Consider the following 21,002-nt stretch of genomic DNA (forward strand, 5'->3'; position numbering starts at 1 on the left):
AGCTGGGAGGTGTGATTCCCTGCTCACATAGATGTACCCATGCTCGTTCTGCTAGAGCAAGCATGCTAAAAATAGCAGTGTAGCCAGGATAGCCTGAGCAGCAGCTCAGGCTAAGGACCCAAATGGAAATCCACTTGGACCCCCTGGGAACTTACGCTGGATAAAAGCTTGAGCTGATGCCCATGCTACTACCCAGGCTACACTGCTATTTTTAGTGAACTAGCTTAAGCAGAGTAAGTGCAGGTATGTCCACCCAAGCTGGGATTCACATCTCCCAACTCAAATGTAGACATACCATAAGGGTTAATTTGGTGATAGTGAAACCCATATTTATTTTACCCTCTGTTATATATTTTAAATCACGTTCCTTGAAAGGTGTTGTTTGAGATGTTAAAGTATGAATTTGGGTGGGTAGGAAGAGGAGGGATGTCCGTAATATTCAGATCAATAAAAAAAATTTCCAAAGTTCAGTAGCTTTTGGATTATATGGGCAAGATATAATGGACCTATTAACTGGGTCCTTTTCTTACTTGAATTTTTTTCAGCTAAGAAGACTATACAAAACTATCAGCAAAGCCGTCCCTTGGGTGGGGCGAATTGGGGCGACTGCTCCACGCCCAGCACTTTGGGGGTCCCGTGGGCCGGTGCAATTGGCCGGCGTGGTGAGTCCCGGAAGAGACAAATCCACCACTCCCGCCCTGGACCCTGCACCCCCCTAAGGACAGCCCTGTCTATCAGACTAAGGGCTGTCTCTTTTCATTTTACCGTTCATATAGACACAAAGATATTAAGGTCAGAAGGGACCATTATGATCATCTAGTCTGACCTGCACAATGCAGGCCATAGAGTCTCATCCACCCACTCCTGCAATAAACCTCTCACCTATGTCTGAGCTAGTGAAGTCCTCAAATCATGGTTTAAAGACTTCAAGGTGCAGAGAATCCTCCAGCAAGTGACCCGAGCCCCATGCTGCAGAGGAAGGCAAGAAACCCCCAGGGCCTCTTCCAATCTACCCTGGAGGAAAATTCCTTCTCGACCCCAAATACGACAATTAGCTGAACTCTGAGCATGTGGGCAAGATTCACCAGCCAGATACCCAGGAAAGAATTCTCTATAGTAACTCAGTTCCTACCCCATCTAACATCCCATCACAGGCCATTGGGCCTATTTACCATGAATAGTAAACGATCAATTAATTGCCAAAATCATGTTATCCCATCATACACTCTCCTCCATAAATTTATCGAGTTTAATCTTGAAGCCAGATAGGTCTTTTGCCCCCACTGCTTCCCTTGGAAGGCTATTCCAGAACTTCACTCCTCTGATGGTTAGAAACCTTCATCTAATTTCAAGTCTAAACTTCCCAATGGCCAGTTTATATCCATTTGTTCTTGTGTCCACATTGGTACTGAGCTTAAATAATTCCTCTCCCTCTCCGGTATTTATCCCTCTGATATATTTATAGAGAGCAATCATATCTCCCCTCAACTTTCTTTTGGTTAGGCTAAACAAGCCAAGCTCCTTGAGTCTCCTTTCATAAGACAGGTTTTCCATTCCTCGGGTCATCCTAGTAGCCCTTCTCTTTACCTGTTCCTGTTTGAATTCATCCTTCTTAAACATGGGAGACCAGAACTGCACATAGTATTCCAGATGAGGTCTCACCAGTGCCTTGTATAAGTACTAACACCTCCTTATCTCTAATGGAAATACCTCACCTGATGCATCCCAAGACCGCATTAGCTTTTTTCACAGCCATATCACATTGGTGGCTCATAGTCATCCTGTGGTCAACCAATACTACAAGTTCTTCTCCTCCTCTGTTACTTCTAATTGATGCGTCCCCAGCTTATAACTAAAATTCTTGTTATTAATCCCTAAATGCATGACGTTACACTTCTCACTATTAAATTTCATCCTATTACTATTACTCCAGTTTACAAGGTCATCCAGATCCTCCTGTATGATATCCCGGTCCTTCTTTAAATTGGCAATACCTCTCAGCTTTGTATCATCCGCAAACTTTATTAGCACACTCCCACTTTTTGTGCCGAGGTCAGTAATGAAAAGATTGGTCCCAAAACCGATCTCTGAGGAACTTCACTGGTAACCTCCCTCCAGTCTGACAGTTCACCTTTCAGTATGACCCACCGTAGTCTCCCCTTTAACCAATTCCTTATCCACCTTTCAATTTTCATATTGATCCCCATCTTTTCCAATTTAACTAATAATTCCCCATGTGGCACCGTATCAAATGCCTTACTGAAATTGAGGTAAATTAGATCCACCGCGTTTCCTTTGTCTAAAAAATCTGTTACCTTCTCAAAGAAGGAGATCAGGTTGGTTTGGCATGATCTACCTTTTGTAAAACCATGTTGTATTTTGTCCCATTTACCTCAATGTCCTTAACTACTTTCTCCTTCAAAATTTTTTCCAAGACCTTGCATACTACAGATGTCAAACTAACAGGCCAGTAGTTACCCAGATCACTTTTTTTTTTTTCCTTTCTTAAAACTAGGAACTATGTTAGCAATTCTCCAGTCATACGGTACAATCCCTGAGTTTACAGATTCATTAAAAATTCTTGCTAATGGGCTTGCAACTTCATGTGCCAATTCCTTTCATATTCTTGGATGAAGGTTATCTGGGCCCCCCGATTTAGTCCCATTAAGCTGTTCAAGTTTCGCTTCTACCTCAGATATGGTAATATCTACCTCCATATCCTCATTCCCATTTGTCATGCTACCATTATCCCTAAGATCCTCTTTAGCCTTATTAAAGACTGAGGCAAAGTATTTGTTTAGATATTGGGCCATGCCTAGATTATCCTTAACTTCCACTCCATCCTCAGTGTTTAGCGGTCCCACTTCTTCTTTCTTTGTTTTCTTCTTATTTATATGGCTATAGAACCTTTTACTGTTGGTTTTAATTCCCTTTGCAAGGTACAACTCTACTTGACTTTTAGCCTTTCTCACTTTATCCCTACATGTTCTGACTTCAATAAGGTAGCTTTCCTTGCTGATCCTTCCCACTCCCTGAATGCTTTCTGCTTTTTCTTAATCACCTCTCTGAGATGCTTACTCATCCAGCTTGGTCTACAACTCCTGCCTATGAATTTTTTCCCCTTTCTTGGGATGCAGGCTTCCGATAGCTTCTACAGCTTTGATTTGAAGTAATCCCAGGCCTCCTCTGCTTTTAGTTCCATAAATTCTTCAGTCCTATCCACTTCCCTAACTAATTTTACTTAATTTTTGAAAGTCAGCCCTTTTGAAATCAAAAACCCTAGTCGCAGATTTATTTTTGTTTATCCTTCTGTTCAGTTTGAACTGAATTAGCTCATGATCACTTGAACCAAAGTTGTCCCCTACAACCATTTCTTCTATGAGTCCTCGCTACTCAGCAAAACCAAATCTAAAATGGCATCCCCTCGAGTCGGTTCAGCAACTACTTGATGAAGGAATCCATCAGCTATCGCATCTAGGAAAATCTGAGCCCTATTATTATTACTAGCACTTGTCCTCCAGTCTATATCTGGGAAGTTAGTCTCCCATGATCACACAGTTTCCATTGGTATTTACTTCATTAAAAACATTAAAGAGGTCTCTATCCATATCCAAATTAGATCCCAGCGGTCTGTAGCACACCCCAAGTACTATCACAGGGGAGGCTCTAGTAGTTTTCTTCCCCAATGTTATTTTTGCCCAGATGGACTCTGTCTTATCCATTCCATCGCTTCTTATTTCTTTACATTCTACCTCATCATTGATATACAATGCTACTCCACCACCTTTACCTTTTATTTCTCTTTCCTAAACAGCATATGTAATTGTCTCCTTTTCCTTATAATTACAGAATCACTCCAGTAGTTTTTATTTTAACTGAATATGGACTTCTTAATTTAGCTATCTTTTAAATGACTGCTTAGGCCTAGGTAAATGTATTAAATGAATATGGATCTAATAATTGCACCATGGCATCACTCATATGGTGTTGAAACATTGTTTCTGAAAATCATGTTTTGTATATTCTATTTTAAAACTACATCTAATTGTTAAAGCATATTAAGATATATAAAGAATTAGAAGGGGTCCTCCTCCATATCCATTACAAACAGAAAAATGGAAAAGGAGGCAGAAAGAAAAATAATACATCAGTTTTTGGACACAAATATGAGGTTGATACTTGAACTGTTTATCAGAATTCTTAATCCCATGCTAGCATATATTCTATTATTCTCCAAAGGAGAACACTTATTCAAATAAAATATGCCCAAAATTTCATGAAGGTTAATGCTGAGTCCTCTCAGTTATCAAGTATGCTACAGGAACCATATGACAAATTAATTCAAATTGAAGAGGACTTCCTTCGTTATGGATATAAAGATCATAGTGCTGAGATCCTGCTGGAACGTGCAAATATTCACAGGTAAACTTACACATTTGCTGGAAATGTTTATTACACCTTATTTAAAATACTCATCAGGTGCTGATTTAGAGTAAGATTTCAGCTGTCTGGGAAAAAGTGCATGAGGGTTAATAATATCACCTACTTCTATATCCTGATTTTGGATTCACATTGTCATTCTTGATGTAATATATCAACAAATATTCTGTAAAATCAAGGATTTACTGTTCCTATGCATGTAGCAGCTGTTCTCACAAGATTTATGGTTATGTGTTCTACCTTTGAGGTCAGAATAAAGCACCAAGGATTCTTTCTATTTTAGGGCCATTTGATTGCTGAACCAGCACCCTTGGCATAAGTTAAAGTAGCCACAGGATTCCTTTCATTGATGTCTCTTGAACAATTCCCTATGGTCTGCTGTTATGGCTAGAGATTGCCAGAGCACAGTGTGCTCCAACTTCCAGCTTTCCCCAGGACACCCCATTCAGAGACTGGGAGAATGGGAAGAATAAAGCCAGCTACGCTAGCCTTATGCCACGGGGGCATACCTTCTGGCAGAAGACTCTCCAGCTATCCATTTAGGGCAGCTTTAAGTCCTCTTTATGTTGCAGAAGGGACTTAACCTGTTCCAAGAATAAGGCCTTTAAAAAATTAATGCTTAAATATTTACTTTTTGTATTTGAGTCTTAAACAATATACATAAACAATGCAAGTTAGTTGTTCATTGAGCATTTTGAATATTTATAGCATTATAGAAGTAATAATCTTTTATACTACTACTCTTGTAAAACTCTGTTTTGCTTTTTTACAGAACAATTGCAACACATACAGAAGATGAAGAAGAAAAACATAGTTGTTATCTAGATGCATACAAGTTAGCTCAGAGAGCAGTATATGAAGAAGAAGAAGTGTTTAACAATATCTGGAGCTTGCTTCCACTTCACGAGGTAAATGGGATACTTTTACTGTATGCGAGATCTGTTCAATTAGGATTATTATTAATTGTATTACAGAAATTCCTGCAATCCCCATCTGAGATGGTGCCCCATTGTGGCAGGCAGGGAACAAAGTGAGAAACAATCTCTGCCCAAAGGAGTTTAGATTCTAAATAGACAAGGCATAAAAAAGATGGAAGGAAAAATGGAGACACAGAGAGATGAGATGATTTGTCTAAAGCAGGGGTGGGCAAACCTTTTGATCTGAGGGCCGCATAGGGTTTTGGAAATTGTATGGAGGGCTGGTTAGGGGAGGCTGTGCCTCCCCAAACAGCTAGGTGTAGCCCGGCCCCCACTTCCTATCTCCCTCCCCCCCACTTCTCGCCCCCTGATGCGCCTCCACCCCCTGTTCCTTGTCCCCTGACTGCCCCCCACTGCCCCATCCAAACCCCCCCCCCGTCATTCCTGACTGCCCCCTGAAACCCCTGCTCCTGACTGCCCCCCGCTGCCCCATCCAACCCCTCCTCCTTCCTGACTGCTCCCCCAGGACCCCTGCTCCCATTCAAACTCCCATTCCCTGCCCTCTGATGCCCCAAACACTATCCACACCCCCATCCCCTGAACTCCCCAGCCCTCTATCCAACCCCCCGCCCTCCCTGCCCCCTTACCACGCTGTCTGGAGCACCGGTGGCTGGCGGTGCTGCAGCCGTGCTCGCCCCCTGGACCCAGCCATGCCACCGCGCAGCACAGAGCACCGGGTCAGGCCAGGTTCTGCAGCTGCGCTGCCCCAGGAGCTCGCAGCCCCACCACCCAGAGCATTGTGCGGGCAGCTCAGTGAGCTGAGGCTGCGGGAGAGGGGCCGAGGGCAAGCCGGCTGGGCAGGAGGGTCCCGCGGGCTGGATGTGGCCCACGGGCTGTAGTTTGCCCACCTCTGGTATAAAGTCACACAGCAGGCCGCTGGGAATCAAATCTAGGTCTCCATAGTCACAGTCCAGTGCCCTGTCCACTAAGCACTACTGCCAATCCTGTTTCCTGGAAATCCTGTTGTAATATTTTTACACCAATAGCATTCTTTGTAAAATTTGACTGGAAATTAGATACTAGCATTGCAAATATATTCTTTCTTTTGAAGTAAGCTAATTTCCCACTTATTTTTTCAGCATTTAATTCTAATATTTATCCAGATACTAAAGAAATCAATCAAAAACAGAACTACCTGAATATGACATTATTCTCACAAACATTCACTATAAATCCATCATAAATGCCCTGCATAATAAACTACAGCAAACTTGAGGAAGAAAAAGCAAATTAGGAATGCCAACTAATAGACATTCTAAAAGATAAACGATTGTTTGACGCAAACCTTTCAAAAGAAAAAATATGACATTTACAGTGAAAAATCATCATAACTCAGATTAAAAAAAACTAAAAGGAATTTGTATTGACAGTTTTTGATCAGGCTGTAAACCAGTTCACCAGAGTTCAATAAATGATTTGTCAGATAATGAAAATAAAAAAAGTTGAAATTAATTTTTTTTAAAAATGAGCACAGGATAAATTTGTCACAAAATTTAAAAGACTTTATTTTATTTTATGCTTCATATAAGGCAGAAAAGAAAAAATTCCCATGTGAAGCTGAATTTCTCATTTATCCCAATTCTAAATATTATGGGCTAGATTCTTCAGCTCACTCTGCTTCCTTTGTGCCACTTGAGTAGCACAGTATGGCCAGCCCCTGCTCACAACTACCAGCTAGAAATGCATGCTAATGGGCATGGAGCAAGGATAGCTAGTTCCTACACCTCCCTCCCTGCAGCTCCCAGTTCATGCCAGGGATCCCAGCTAGCAGATCTCTGGGGACTACTTATAGCTGCCAAAAGTTAGAGTAGTCTCCAGGCTGTTGTAACCTGCACTGGGCAGGGGCAAAAAAACAGGGAGCCCAAACTTCCCCAGTTCCCTCCACTATAGACTATCTGCCCTCCCCCAGACCACCTTCTAATCTGTGAGGTGAAAAATGTGCTTAGGTATTCAAAGGAGTATTATTATATTTGCCTAACCCAGTGTTATGCCTATTGTTTGAGACTCAGAAGTCTTTTACCAGCAGAGCACATGAAACCAAGTTTTCCTGTTAAATACCATAACTTCAGTTTGTCATTTCTTCACTTTCATTATGAAACGAGAAACCAGATTCCATCCATAGTTTACTTCTGTGCAACTCTAATGAAGGGTCCACACAGAAAGTTAGTGTGTGGCGCTCTACTGTAAGGTTGATTGACACCCCTTTGTGTCACGCACTAACTGTTTGTTTAGACAGCGGTTAGTGTTGCACATGTGTAATTGCGAGCAGAATTGGCCCTTAGTACAGAGTAAATATTTAGGTCCTAATCCTGCAAATGGATCTATACGAGGGTAAGAATCCTCCCCCACCTTTCCCCCCAGAAGTCTGACACTGAGATAAGTTGACTTTTGCTAGTACTTCTAAAAATGGTACAGATAGCATATTTTTGAAGAATAGCTGCTTTCATTTGTCCAAGTTGTTTTTAGCCCATAGACACATTTCTGCTGTTAAATGATAAATTATGATGGACACCACAGTTAGCTTAAAAGAAAAGGAGTACTTGTGGCACCTTAGAGCCTAACAAATTATTTGCGCATAAGCTTTCATGAACTACAGCTCACTTCATCGGATGCATGCAGTGGAAAATACAGTGGGGAGATTTTATATACACAGAGAACATGAAACAATGGGTGTTACCATACACACTGTAACAAGAGTGATCAGGTAAGGTGAGCTATTACCAGCAGGAGAGGAAAAAAAAACTTTTGTAGTGATAATCAAGGTGGGCCATTTCCAGCAGATGAAGTGAGCTATAACTCACGAAAGCTTATGCTCAAATAAATTTGTTCGTCTCTAACATGCCACAAGTACTCCTTTTCTTTTTGCGGATACAGTCTAATACGGCTGCTACTCTGAAACCACAGTTAGCTGTTACTTGGCTAAAGCACTTCCCTGGCTAAGACAGTACCAAGAAGAATTGTGCTTCCCTGCTGTGGGGGCTTACTCTGCTAGAATTGTCTAGATCAGCTAGAAGTGAAATGTCAAGGAAGGGAAGTAAGCATTGTGTTGGGTATTAGGAAATATATCCCTTTTTCTTTTTGAACTAGCATACAGTAAGTTATTAGGTGAGAAATATACCCTTCTGTATGGTTTGTCATGATATAAAAATAATATCTAGATCTGTCAGAAATATATAGGATAAGGGAAGACCATTATATAGTTACCTAACTAGTCAAAATGGGTCACTCCCTAATACTATGAATGCACAGTGGGATAAACCCTAAAATAAGACACAGATAAGAACTAAAGACGATTATAAACTTCACCACTTTCTATTCCCAAGTGCAAGGTCCATTTCTTTGATCTTACTTTGTCTAACAAATACAGAGCTGCTGAAAAGTGCTCAGATACTATAGCGATAAGTACAGTAACTCCTCACTTAAAGTCGTCCCAGTTAACGTTGTTTCATTGTTACGTTGCTGATCAATTAGAGAACATGTTCGTTTAAAGTTGTGCAATGCTCCCTTATAACGTGGTTTGGCAGCCACCTGCTTTGTCCACTGCTTGCAGGAAGAGCAGCCCATTGGAGCTAACTGGTGGTGGCTTGGAGCTAGGGTGGACCGGCAGCCCCCCTATCAGCTCCCCGTTTCCTGTGTGGCAGCCGCCCAGCAGGCTATCAATTGCCATGGGCTGCGCTTGCCCTCTGCCTTGGAGCTGCTCCCCGGAGCCTCCTGCTTGCTGTGTGGGGGGGCGGGGGGGAAAGGGGGCTAATGTCAGGGTGTCCCCCTGTTCCTGCACCCCACTTACCCCATTTCCATAGAACCGGGGGGGGACACGACAGGGTTCAGGACAGAGGGAGCTTCCTGGCAGCAGCTTCTGTCTCAGCTTGCTGATCTACTTAAAAGGCAGTGGGGTCAGCGTACTTAAAGTGGCAATGCGCATCTCTCTCTCTCTCACACACACACAGTGTGTGTGTCTCTGTCTGCCATGCTGTCTCCCCTCCCTCCATTCGTGCTCCCTTGTAGAGTGTGAGGCTACATTAACAACAATGGGTTAACCCCTGAGGGCTCAGCTGATTGCTAGTGCATCATTTAGCAGTAAGGCGTCCCCTGGGAAATATCCCACCCTCTGACTTTACCACCTCAACCAAGCTTCACAATCATCATCACTATGTACCAGTATTAAATTGTTTGTTTAAAACTTATACTGTGTGTGTGTGTGTGTGTGTGTGTGTGTGTGTGTGTGTGTGTATATATATATATAGTCTTTTGTCTGGTGAAAAAAATTTCCCCGGAATCTAACCCACCCCATTTACATTAATTCCTATGGGGATATTGGATTCGCTTAGCATCGTTTAGTTTAAAGTCACATTTTTCAGGAATATAACTACAGCGTTAAGCAAGGAGTTATTGTATGGGGCAAAAATCTCCACAGAATAGAGCAGGATACATTAAAAAAAATCAAAGATCTAGTTGAAAAGGGATGCATGTGTGTCAGTCAGTCCCTTCTATTTGGCCAGTGATGCAGCTCTGGATACCCTGCTTGTCCAGTTCTCCCACAGGTTTCTCCATGATTTTTCCTTTGTGACTTCTTACATGTGGAAAAATTTTTGTGAGGTGGTCTGAAATGCCACCCTTATTTCTTTCCCTGCTTTATTATGTTCATAGAAATATGTCAGTGTGCTATAATGTAGTGATCTCATTATTATTTATTTAAAATGTGTGCCTCAAATAATTAAAGGAGTTCTGAAATTCTAACTTTAATCCAATAAATTAACAAAAATATTAACACTGTATATTTAAAGATAGGTCGGGCGCGGTGGCGTGTGCCTGTAATCCCAGCTGCTTGGGAGACTGAGGCTGGCGGATTGCTCGGGTTGTGGGCTGCGGTGCACTATGCTGATCGGATGTCCAGGGCCACTGACAGCCTGGCCAGCAGGTGGCTGAAGGACTGGCTAGAACAATGCGACTGATGTGTTGCGATCAGTGTTCTCTCTGTGAGGGCTGATGGACCAATCGATGACGGTGATTTAAAGATGGACTTCCACTCAATTTTTTTATATTTCAGATTAGAAATATTAGTATGCCATTAATGAGACGGCTTGCTAATCTGAAGCTAAGCTTTGTGGAAATTAATTTGGATATTCTTCATCTTGTTAATGCGGAAAAAAAGCGGAAAGAGCTGAGAGAGGGATCACTTAATCAAGTTGTCGAAGAATTTGTCAGGTTAACACCTGATAGTGCTTCGGTGGAACAGGTAATTACATATGATCCTTCCTGTGATTTAACTATAAATGTTATATTTAAAAAAAAATCCTTGTGTTAGGCTAGAGGGATCGCCTTAGCTAACAATTAATAACTGATTAATAACTGCTAAACAGGAGAAAGGGCTGGCAAATCTTTCATTTGAATACGGGGGCACAGAACATTCAAGTATGGGTTTTCACGACCTTGTTAAGACCTTGCCTGTTCTCTGTGCCAAAAAGGCTCTTGTCTCTCCAAGGCAAAGGCTTAAGGATTATTGTCAGAAGCAAAAGTTGAGTGAAATTGAGCTGTCTTCACTGAACTACATTTTCCCCATTAAATCACACTCTTTTCACCACTCATACTCATAATATGACTGCAGCATTGTACTTCATCCTTAAGGCCCTTCATTTTCAGTTTTTTACTGAGAAATTCCCAGGTTTTTAAAAAAACAATTCGGTTTTTTTACAGATTTTTTCATCTGAATTTTGGACCACTCAGCAACATGAAAATACTGATTATTTTAAGAAAATCCAATATATTTCATTAGGTTTGTTAATAATAAATTAGTCTTAGTAGAAATGTAGGGTTGTCTGTTAAAGTAAGGCAATGTAATGGAAGATACACACACATGCACATGCATATGTATATGTTCTATTAATATACTTCATGAAATAAACCACAGTATTTAACTACTTTTACTTTCAGAGCTGTTACTTTTTTCTGTTTGTTGCTTTTTTTCTGTCCTCCCATTCCAGAATATTAACCCCAAAATTTACCCTGAAAACCATGAAGTTAACTTTGTGCACCGATTTTCACTCATTTTTCAATATTTGTAATAAACCTGAATAGAAAGGCCTTTGCTCATCTTCCACCTAATAGTCCCAATCAACGCTCCTGCTGTAAACTGTCTGCTATGAATCCTCATAAATACTGCATCACTGGCCACCCAGTACCTCCAGGTATAGTGCTTACTATAGTGAGTTTAGAGGATCAACCCCTAAATTAACCCCTGCTCTTTTGGCTAGGTTATCTGAATGGTGTAAGTGGGCATAGCTCCATTTAAGTAGATGGATCTACACTGGTTCACCATAGTTGAGAATCTGGCCCTCTGACACTGTCTACTCTTACTAGTCCATTAGTGAGTATATGAAGTTAACCTTGCACACTCCAGAAAGATATGTAGTTATTTTTTAAAAAAAAAAAGCAATGGTTCTGTACATAACAAGATCAGGATTGTTCTAAGAAACTAATACCTGGAAGCTGAAGCTAGACAAATTCATACCAGAAATAAGGTGCAAATTTTTAACAGTGAGGGTAATTCATCATTGAAACAACTTATCAAGAGATGTGGTGGATTCTCTGTCACTTGAAGTCTTTAAATCAGTATTGTATGTCTTTCTAAAAGACAGGCTATAACTTGTCCAGAAGTTATAGGCTTGATGTATGAATCACTTGGTGCAATTCTACACCCTGCATTATGCAGGTGAGCAGAGATGATCAAAATTGTCCCATTTGGCCTTGAAAATTAACAGAGCCCTTGACATGCTTTGGTAAAGCAAGTAGTGGAAATTAGTTTCAATATTGATAATTTTGGAAATTCTCATATTTATAAATTTTAGTATATTGAATTTCAGCATTCAAAATAAAATAGATTTATTTTCTGTTTTCATTTTCTATTATTGCTTCAGCGTTCAAAAAAGGGAGGAATAGAGCTGAAACTATCTTTATGTTTTCAGAGAAAAGAAGGTTACATGAAGTTGAAGAATTAATTATTAGGTTTCACATGCAACCCCAAAACCCAATATTTCAAGCTAAAGAGCAATATAAATCTATGAATCGTTCATTCATTCATGATGTCTTGGAGAACATTTATTTTATATATGAAAATGTGACTTGATTTAACATAATTTTGATTTTACCAGGGATGGATAGACATAGGACGGACTGTGGGTCACGTTGCGCTGGCTCAGTTAGCAAGTCTACAGAGTCTTTATACAGGATGTCCTGATATCAAAGCCAAGTACCTGTATCTCACTGGGAAAACTTTGCGTTTACTTGCAGTTAATGTGGACCCCTTAAATTCAGATATTTACTGGAATGAAACTGTTACGGTATGAATTTGGTTCTAAATTAAGATTATTAGATATATATTGATAAGTGCTTACTAGAATGTTGCTCTTTATGTACTGTTAATGCTTTTTTAATTGAGGAATAGACTGTGCAAATTAGTCAGAACCCATAGTTAAAGGAGCCTTGCCTTCCCCAGAGCTCCCAGGTGCACACCTTCGCCTGTGTTCTGCAGCCCCATGTGGCTGGCCACCTCTGCTGTAGCCCTGCTTCCTCACTCCCTTTGAGATGTGTTCCTGGGGGCTTGTCTAAACAAATGGTTAGTGCAGGACAAGCTGAGGAGTAAATCTGCAACACAGTAGCATGCCACACACTAACTGTCCATATGAACCCTGCTACTGCACACTAAAAGTTCTCTAGTGTAGTTTGATCTAATCCACTTTTAAATGGGAATAGGTCATTGCACACTAAGGAACTTTTAGCCAGGTCCACATGAACAGTTATTGAACAGCGCATTAGTGCACTGTAGATTTACATCCCATCTTGCCATGCACTGTTTGTGTAGACAAATCCTGGGAGGGACTTAGCAGTCCGTGCTCTCCCAGAGCACAGGGTGTAAAATTGTGTATGTCTTTTGTATAGGCTGTGCAGTGAGAGGGAGACTTCTGTGCTTGTCTGTATGGGGCAGGCAGAATCTGATTCTGAATGAAAATATATAAAATGCAGTGAATGTTATTTGATAAGCTCAAGTTTACGTCTTTTTACAGTATTTTGACCACTGGGCGAAAAGAGTTGAGCCTCTTCAAATCCTGAATAAAAATGTTCATGAGACATGAATTGAGCAGGACATTTACCAGAATGTAAAATAGTGATGTCAGGGCCTGGAGGAGAAGGTTTTCTTTAACTCTTTCACCACTGCTTCCCCACTACATTACTATTACTAGTGTTGCCTACTATTGTGATTTTTATCATGTGTCTCATGATATTTGGTGCTTTCCTTAAAGCCCTAGCTCCTGGAGTTAAGGGAATATGTGAGAATCTGTTTTCATTTAAAAATATAAAAGTAAGGTTCTAGCTCTCATGGTTGTAGATGCATCCGATGAAGTGAGCTGTAGCTCACGAAAGCTTATGCTCAAATAAATTTGTTAGTCTCTAAAGTGCCACAAGTACTCCTTTTCTTTTTGCGAATACAGACTAACACGGCTGGTACTCTGAAACCTAGTTTTTTAGTATGAGTCCTTTTAACACTGCACTGTACCTGAGTAAGTACCTCATGCTCTGGTGGGCAGTTTATGTTCCACCATTAAAGTTAATAAAGTTGTGGTCTCCTGCTTAAAAATCCATCCCCATGTTTGTGTTTCATTCTCCTACGAGTCCTGATTAATGTTAGGTACTTAGCAGATTCATCACTATCACCTGCTAACCAGAGTTTAATGCCTCATAAACTTGCTAATTCACTTGATATTATAAAGGTATTATTGTGGTGAGATAGACCCTCTCTCCATTTTTAAGGCTGAAACTAGCTTCCTCTTTATCCAGTGAATTTCACTCCTCCTAACTTAAAGCACAATAACTAATGCACTTAATTTTAGTGGGATAGATATATTAATGAATCCTCTCTGTTTCTGGTGGGTAGGAAGAAACTCCATTGAACACCATGAAGCCTCCCACAACCAAAGCAGAATGCAATGAACGTGAAATGATAAGTAGCAGTTCTCCAATTAGTAAAAACCAACATGATGAGCAAAGGAAGAAAGCAAATGAATTAAAGGTATTTTACATAGATATTTATATAAATAACTTGAGGGCTTCCTTTTTATGCTGGGGCTGATTAGCCTCAGGGGTGAGGTGTTTTTAGCAAATGGAATCTGAGGCTGAAGAATGAGTGTTGTAGCAGAGTTCACTCTTACAGACAATTAACATTTTAATACTGAAGCTTTTAATTAAATATCCAAAGTAAAGAAGTAAACAGAAAATGGGGTTGGCAAGCTGCCAAAGGCATATTGTTCCAAATACAAGTTACAAAACCTGTTGGATTCTTCTTTCTTGTCACCTCCCCTGCTCTCCCTTCACATTTTCCTCTTCTTTCACTCTTACCCCTTTTCCCCATCTCCCTGGTTGCTACAGGTTAGCTAACCTCCTCTTCCCTAACTAGCTGTCATTTGGTTTAATTTGTATTCAGAACTGAGTTGGGACAGAGTGTCTGGGATTTGCACAATGTACAGTAAATAAACAAGGCAAACGTAAATGTGCCTGTTCTTCTTGTAAGAACTTTGAATTATAGGAGAGGAAACCCACTTGAGGAGAAGGGGGAATTGAGACTAAAGAGTTTTTAACTTGCCTGAGTGTGTACAATCCCATATTCTTTACTTTTGGCATATTTTTGGTACATTCTTGTTCTTGAACATTTTGAAGTTTTCTGCTTCAGGTGACTGGATCAAGAAGCTGGGCTGGTGTCTTTATTGCTGGCAAACAGCTTGAAAATTACACAAGCCAGTCAGAATAGGAAGTTACTCTCATTCACAAGTGATTAGTGAGAAACAACTATAGTGATTATACATATGCCAGTAGTGTTGATTGGCTAATAATGACTGGCATTTTGGTATAATACTAGCTAGTACATATACATAATTGTAGATGTTTTATTGTAGACATTTCTCTTTTAAAAGAAAAATATAAACTAAATGTTTAAGATTTGATGTTTTTAAAAAGAATAGTTTCATCGGTATAGCTCTCTACTAACTGATCATTCAGTCTAGGCTCTTGATTGCACACTATTAACTCTCACTGATGTTAATAGATATTAAATGTATTCCTTACAAGGAGACTAAACCTGTACAATTTTTCATCAAACTTTAAAAAAATACAATTATACAAGAACAAAACCAGATATTTCTGCCAAGATTGTAGTGATCAAAAATGCATCAATAATGTATTTATGTAATTTAACAAATATTTTAATGTAGAACATTTTTATTTTTATTACTTAGAGAAAACGGATTTTGGCCCAAAGATACCTCTCTCAATCCAGTGAAGTTTTGCTTCAGTGCATGAATGTTGCATTCAGTAACAACATAATTGATATTCTGGCTGCTGCTAGTCTTGAAATCATTGAATGCATTGGACGATTTGATCCAGTTTCAAGTAGCCAGTTTTTGGCCCTTCATCAGGTAACACAACTGCTGCTTAAGTCCCTCTACAATATAAAAAAGAGCTTTGAGTACCATAAGTAAATTTGTCTATTTGGATAGCATGACAACTGACCACTAACCCACTATGTAAGAACTAGGTAGTGGTATTATTATTAATAATAATTAAATATAAAATATGTTTGCTGATTTTAGTGGTTTTTGTCAGTGTACTATTGACATCTGACCATTGTAAAACCTTGATAATTTTCATAATATGGACTTCAGGTTTTCACTAGTAGATACCATTATTGTATCATTTTACTATGTATAAAATATAATAAAATTAAATGAAAGAAAACTATACTGCAATAAAAAGTGCAATTCTGCCCTCTAAAGTGATTGTAAAAATGGCTGGGTTTCTAGGATTGTGAAAATGATGCCCTGGGTTTCTGCATTCATTGTGTTAAAGCGGATTGGAAAATTTTACCTGTACGTTTGGTTTGTCAGATTGATATCAACATCAGTATGTCTAACCCTTGGCATTGTTGACCATTTTCCAGCAACTAATTTTCAGGCTTCCTGAAGGTGGTTTAAGCTGTCTTCTTCTAGTTACTTTGTGTTTATAGTTACTAGATACTGAATTGCTGAAATAAATTTTTTCACACCTTTGGAAGTACTCTTCTGACACAATACCAGTGAGCCTGATTTGGAAGCCCAGGCTCCCATAAACTCATTAGATCTCTCCCTACCTCAGTGCAGGGAGGAGCATTCCAGCAATCAGGACTGACGGAGAGATCAATTTCAGAAAGGAAATTAATAGCTAAGAAATCTTCCAGTCCTCATAATTTATCGCCAAAGCTTTTACACTGTTTTGTAACTGTAAATAATGGTAATATGTTTGCCATTTCATTTCACCTTTTATCTGACAAGCTTTTTCATAATATTTGTATGAAACATTTGGGAAAATAAACGAATATTAAAATATTACAGAGCTGTTCATCATCTATGATGATGAAGGATATCCTGCTAGCAGCCACTTCTAACACTAGCAGCTCTCAGCTGGCAGCACTATTGCATCTTCAACATCACTTAAAACAAAAAGGGGACATAACCAGTAATCTTCTCAAAAATGTGGAGCAGAGGCTAACTGCTACCTCAAAGGTAACTTTTTGAACAATACTATATATGAGTGGAACGAAATTGCTCTGGAGCAAAATAATGGCCCCTCCCTTTAATTCCTTTGGCCCTGGTCCTATAAACACTTATTTACATGGTTAATTTTAAGCACGTGAAAAGTTCCTTTCACTTAAACTAAAGTTAATCATATGTATTTAATTTTTTACAAGATTAGAGCTGTGATCTGCTCCTTTGTTTGGTAGGCAAAATGTTTGCTCCGGAAGATCTTATTCTTTCTCCCAAATTATACATTATTATGTATAATATTTGTACATATGTATTATAGTCTATACAGTTCCTTTTACAGAGGAGTATAAATGGTCCAGGTGTATATTCCTATGGAAATGCTTGAATTGCTTTTAGAAAGTATAAATGTTGAGTTGAAATATTTTGCTATTCCTTTCTACTGATAATATAAATCGGTTTCAGCATTTGGTAGTTTTTTAGCTTGATATGCAGTATAGTAGGCAAATAACTCATGTTAATGTTAGCCATGAATTATTGCTTTAACTTCATTTATTGTGCACTACACTATTCTTTTCTAAGTATGCCTTCTGGAAATAACAGTGCCTTGTTTTTTGGAACTATTATAGATCAGTCTCTTGATGAATGCACTGTAAGTGTTGTTCATAAAAAGATAGCAAAAGTAATGTCAGTTTTAAATTATTGTACAGGCATGGGGAAATCTCTGTGTTCTTGCACAACATTTTAACATCATAAATGAATTGCCACCAAACTTCCATATACTCATTCTCCAGCATTCAAATGACAGGTATAAAACTTTATCATTTTGTTTTGTACAAACTTTATTTTCCTTTTCCCAAGTTATTTTGACTGTTTTTTATCTTTTACTTCTAATTATGTTGATTTTGTAATTTAGGGTAAGTGAACAAGTTCAGAAAAAATAAGAACTGACCAAAACTCAAACATGAACCTAAAGTCATTTTTAAGTTTCCACAGTGCTCTCTCTTTCTGTTCCTCAGGTGGACAGGAGAGAGCCAAAATCTTTAAAGTGGTCCACTTTACAGCCCCCATGTTTCACTATGCATCCCTATAGAGATTGTGGGACTGAAGGACCAGATGTGTATCAGTGAAAGTCTCTTAACAGAGAATCTTCTCCCCAAGCTTCCACACACACACTTGGGTGAAGTTTGCTTACAACTCTGCAGGCTTCCTGAAAGGAGAGATTTTCTTCCTTTTTTCATAAGGGTATATGTATACAGCATCTGGGAGAATGCTTTCCAATGCAGATAGACAGGCTTGAGCTATCGCACTAAAAATAGCAGTGTGACCACTTCAATTAGCCACCCAAGTATAAACCCACCCAACCCCGTGGGTACATAGTCAGCTAGCCCAAATTACTGCCCGTGGCCACACTGCTATTTTTAGCATGCTAGCTCAAGTAGAGCTAGTGCATCTGTCTACCCACTCTGGGACGCATCCTTCCATCTGTTGTATAGACATACCCTGAGAAAGTGTCGGGGCGGGGGGAAAGGGGATGGACAAGAAAATTAGTGCAGCAATTCAAAGACCACCAGGGTAGTGGTAATTATTGCTTTGAAAGGCTGAAAGGTCTGAATATGTGAATAGTCAAATATTCCATTCTATTTTTATTGCTTTCCATAGATCAATGTTGTATAGTGCAATGATTGATAAGCCAAAACTCAGTAGCGGACAACAGAAAGGAAAACCAGGTCAGCCAATGGGTGAGTGTCTCTGTTTAGAAATAAAGTGATCAAAATGGTGATGTTAGAAGATCCATAGCTCTCACTGTTGCATTCAGTACAAGAAAATCCAACTCATGCTGTCAAGCAATGGATATAATTTTAAGACAGTGTGCTAAGGGGTGTAGTCTTGTCTTGATACCTGGAAATTTATGTACATAAATCCCATTAATGCCTGTGGAAGTTATATGCATAACAGATGTACTGTTTCTGTGCTTATCACTAGTCCAAATTTACAATAACCTAATCGCGTTGTTTATGAGGGCCAAAAAATGGTCAAAGTCAGAATAATGGTTATTGTAAACTTTTTATTGTTATACCCTTCTTATAGGTCAGGTGTGATTTGTGTGTTTTAAAGTATTATATGTCATAATAATAAAATGCAAACACATCTTTAATAGCGTGGGGGAGAAATCATTTTTCTTGCAGCTCCAGGCAATGTGCTTTTAGATACTTGATTCTCTTTCTGCCACTGTGTCTCCAAGTTCAAGACAGACTTATATTACTGTTTTTTTCCTCGATATTGACTATACCTAAATAATTGTGCTGTTGTTTAATACTATATTTTAACCCTTTATATACTGGAATTATTCAAAGTGGAATATAAAAAAATCTGTGGCTATGTGGAAATTATTTTTTTAGAAAGAAATACTTTTTTTCTTTTATTAGTGCAGGCTAAAGTTTCTCGTTTTCCTGTGAATCCTGATACAATCTTGATTTTGTTGGGAAAAGTACATCTTTACAAACAGGAAAGGATGAACAATCTCCTCGGACAGGAAATAGAAAAGAAATTCCATGTAGAGAAAATTGACTTTCAAAAATGGCAAGAAACTACTCCCAAAATAGATATGGTAATATATTTGATTCAGGATTTTTATTTTTAAAATAGACATTAAAATATATACGGAAGATAAAACAAAAAGCTGGGCAAAATAGCCCTCATCTACAGTTTCTAACATTTATTTCAAATGCAACTTCTTATAAGCTCTGTAACTGTTATCTCCTGTGTATGCTCTACTTTGAAACTTACCGTTATTTTCTTTGCTCTAAATAATGGAGTGTTGTTCTGTTGTTGTTGTTGTTGATTTTTTTCAACAGTTTTGAACTTCCTTAACAATTTAGACTGATGGAATGTTGATGTAAAATGAGATTCATAATTTGTCCCCAAATGGAATATTGTATATCTTAAGAGGTCTTCATTTCTACTTATATATAAAAATTAGGGGAAAGGTTTTGAAAAGAAACTATAGGAGTTAGGTACCAAGCTCCCCCTTGGCTTTAATTCCCTTAGGCATTCCTGAAAATCATTAGGTCCCTATTAAGCCCTAATCCTGTGAAGATTTACATAGTGCTTAACCTTAAATAGTCAATGGAACTGCTCACAATACATAAAGTTAAAGCTCTTGCATAAGTAATTGCAGGATTGGGTCCTTAGTATGCATTCATTTGTGTTTAGATTGCAAGATCACAGGAAATTGATGTCAACTCAAGAACTCTGGCTTCATTAGATTAGATATGCTTTTACACACAGTAGTTAATTTTCTTACAGGCATACAATATGTGATGTTCAAATGTCAAACTTTTTTCTTAATTTATAGCCTCCTAACAAAAGCACTGAAAAACATCTATAATTGAATAAAAAAGGTTGATCAAATAAATCTTTGTCTGAGATTGTCAGTGTTTCATGTCCCGTGTGCAGCATAATAACATGAGAAGACTGCATGCTTGTAAAGCTGAAATGGTAGTTTATTTTAAAGCACCTATTTACAGATTTGCTGCAATTGCAGCTAGCATTCAAGCCATTTGCACACAGACTGACTTCTTGGTGCCTTTTCCAGATACTTCTTTCCTGCAATCTGCACTTCTCCAAGTTTCATGGAGGTTGCTACATCACTACTAGTAAAAGCAGGCCTCTAGTAATTAGGTGACGATACATATGTAACTGGGTGATAAATAACATGTCTGAAACGAGAACCCTTGCTTTTTAAAAACTTTAAATGCTTATTTTTGGTTTTAAACAAATCTTTGAATACCACCAATTATCAGGAAGGAATTTTAAAACTAAAAGGAGAACCTTATCTTTTCCATCCCAGTGTCCCTCAGCAAAAATCCTGATTTAAGCTGGTGGGCAAAATATTGATGAATTTGTTTGTAGCCATAACCAGCCTTAGTTGTCATGGAGACCTATCTGATCATTATTTTGGTTCCCTCTCCTTTCCCTTCCTTTTGACCAATAAGGAATAGCAATAGCATGATAACAT

The 21,002-nt window shown here is 38.9% G+C and overlaps 1 protein-coding gene across 11 annotated transcripts in view; it reads left to right on the forward strand.

Annotated features, from left to right (window-relative positions):
• Positions 1–21,002, forward strand: part of CFAP46 (cilia and flagella associated protein 46) — a 141,125-nt gene that overhangs the window by 95,777 nt on the left and 24,346 nt on the right. For 8 of the 11 annotated variants that reach the window (XM_073353956.1, XM_073353952.1, XM_073353954.1 and 5 more), the window contains 10 exons: positions 4,240–4,422; positions 5,213–5,348; positions 10,465–10,653; positions 12,566–12,754; positions 14,347–14,481; positions 15,701–15,880; positions 16,832–17,002; positions 17,692–17,789; positions 18,644–18,723; positions 19,411–19,592. In XM_073353956.1, coding sequence (XP_073210057.1) covers positions 4,240–4,422; positions 5,213–5,348; positions 10,465–10,653; positions 12,566–12,754; positions 14,347–14,481; positions 15,701–15,880; positions 16,832–17,002; positions 17,692–17,789; positions 18,644–18,723; positions 19,411–19,592 — 1,543 coding nt within the window. Of the gene's footprint in view, positions 1–4,239; positions 4,423–5,212; positions 5,349–10,464; positions 10,654–12,565; positions 12,755–14,346; positions 14,482–15,700; positions 15,881–16,831; positions 17,003–17,691; positions 17,790–18,643; positions 18,724–19,410; positions 19,593–21,002 lie in introns of those variants that run through there. The other 3 variants (XM_073353962.1, XR_012160032.1, XM_073353955.1) reach the window with 3 other exon arrangements.

This window comes from Lepidochelys kempii, chromosome 7 (genome assembly GCF_965140265.1).
Source record: "Lepidochelys kempii isolate rLepKem1 chromosome 7, rLepKem1.hap2, whole genome shotgun sequence".
Lineage (NCBI taxonomy): Eukaryota > Metazoa > Chordata > Testudines > Cheloniidae > Lepidochelys > Lepidochelys kempii.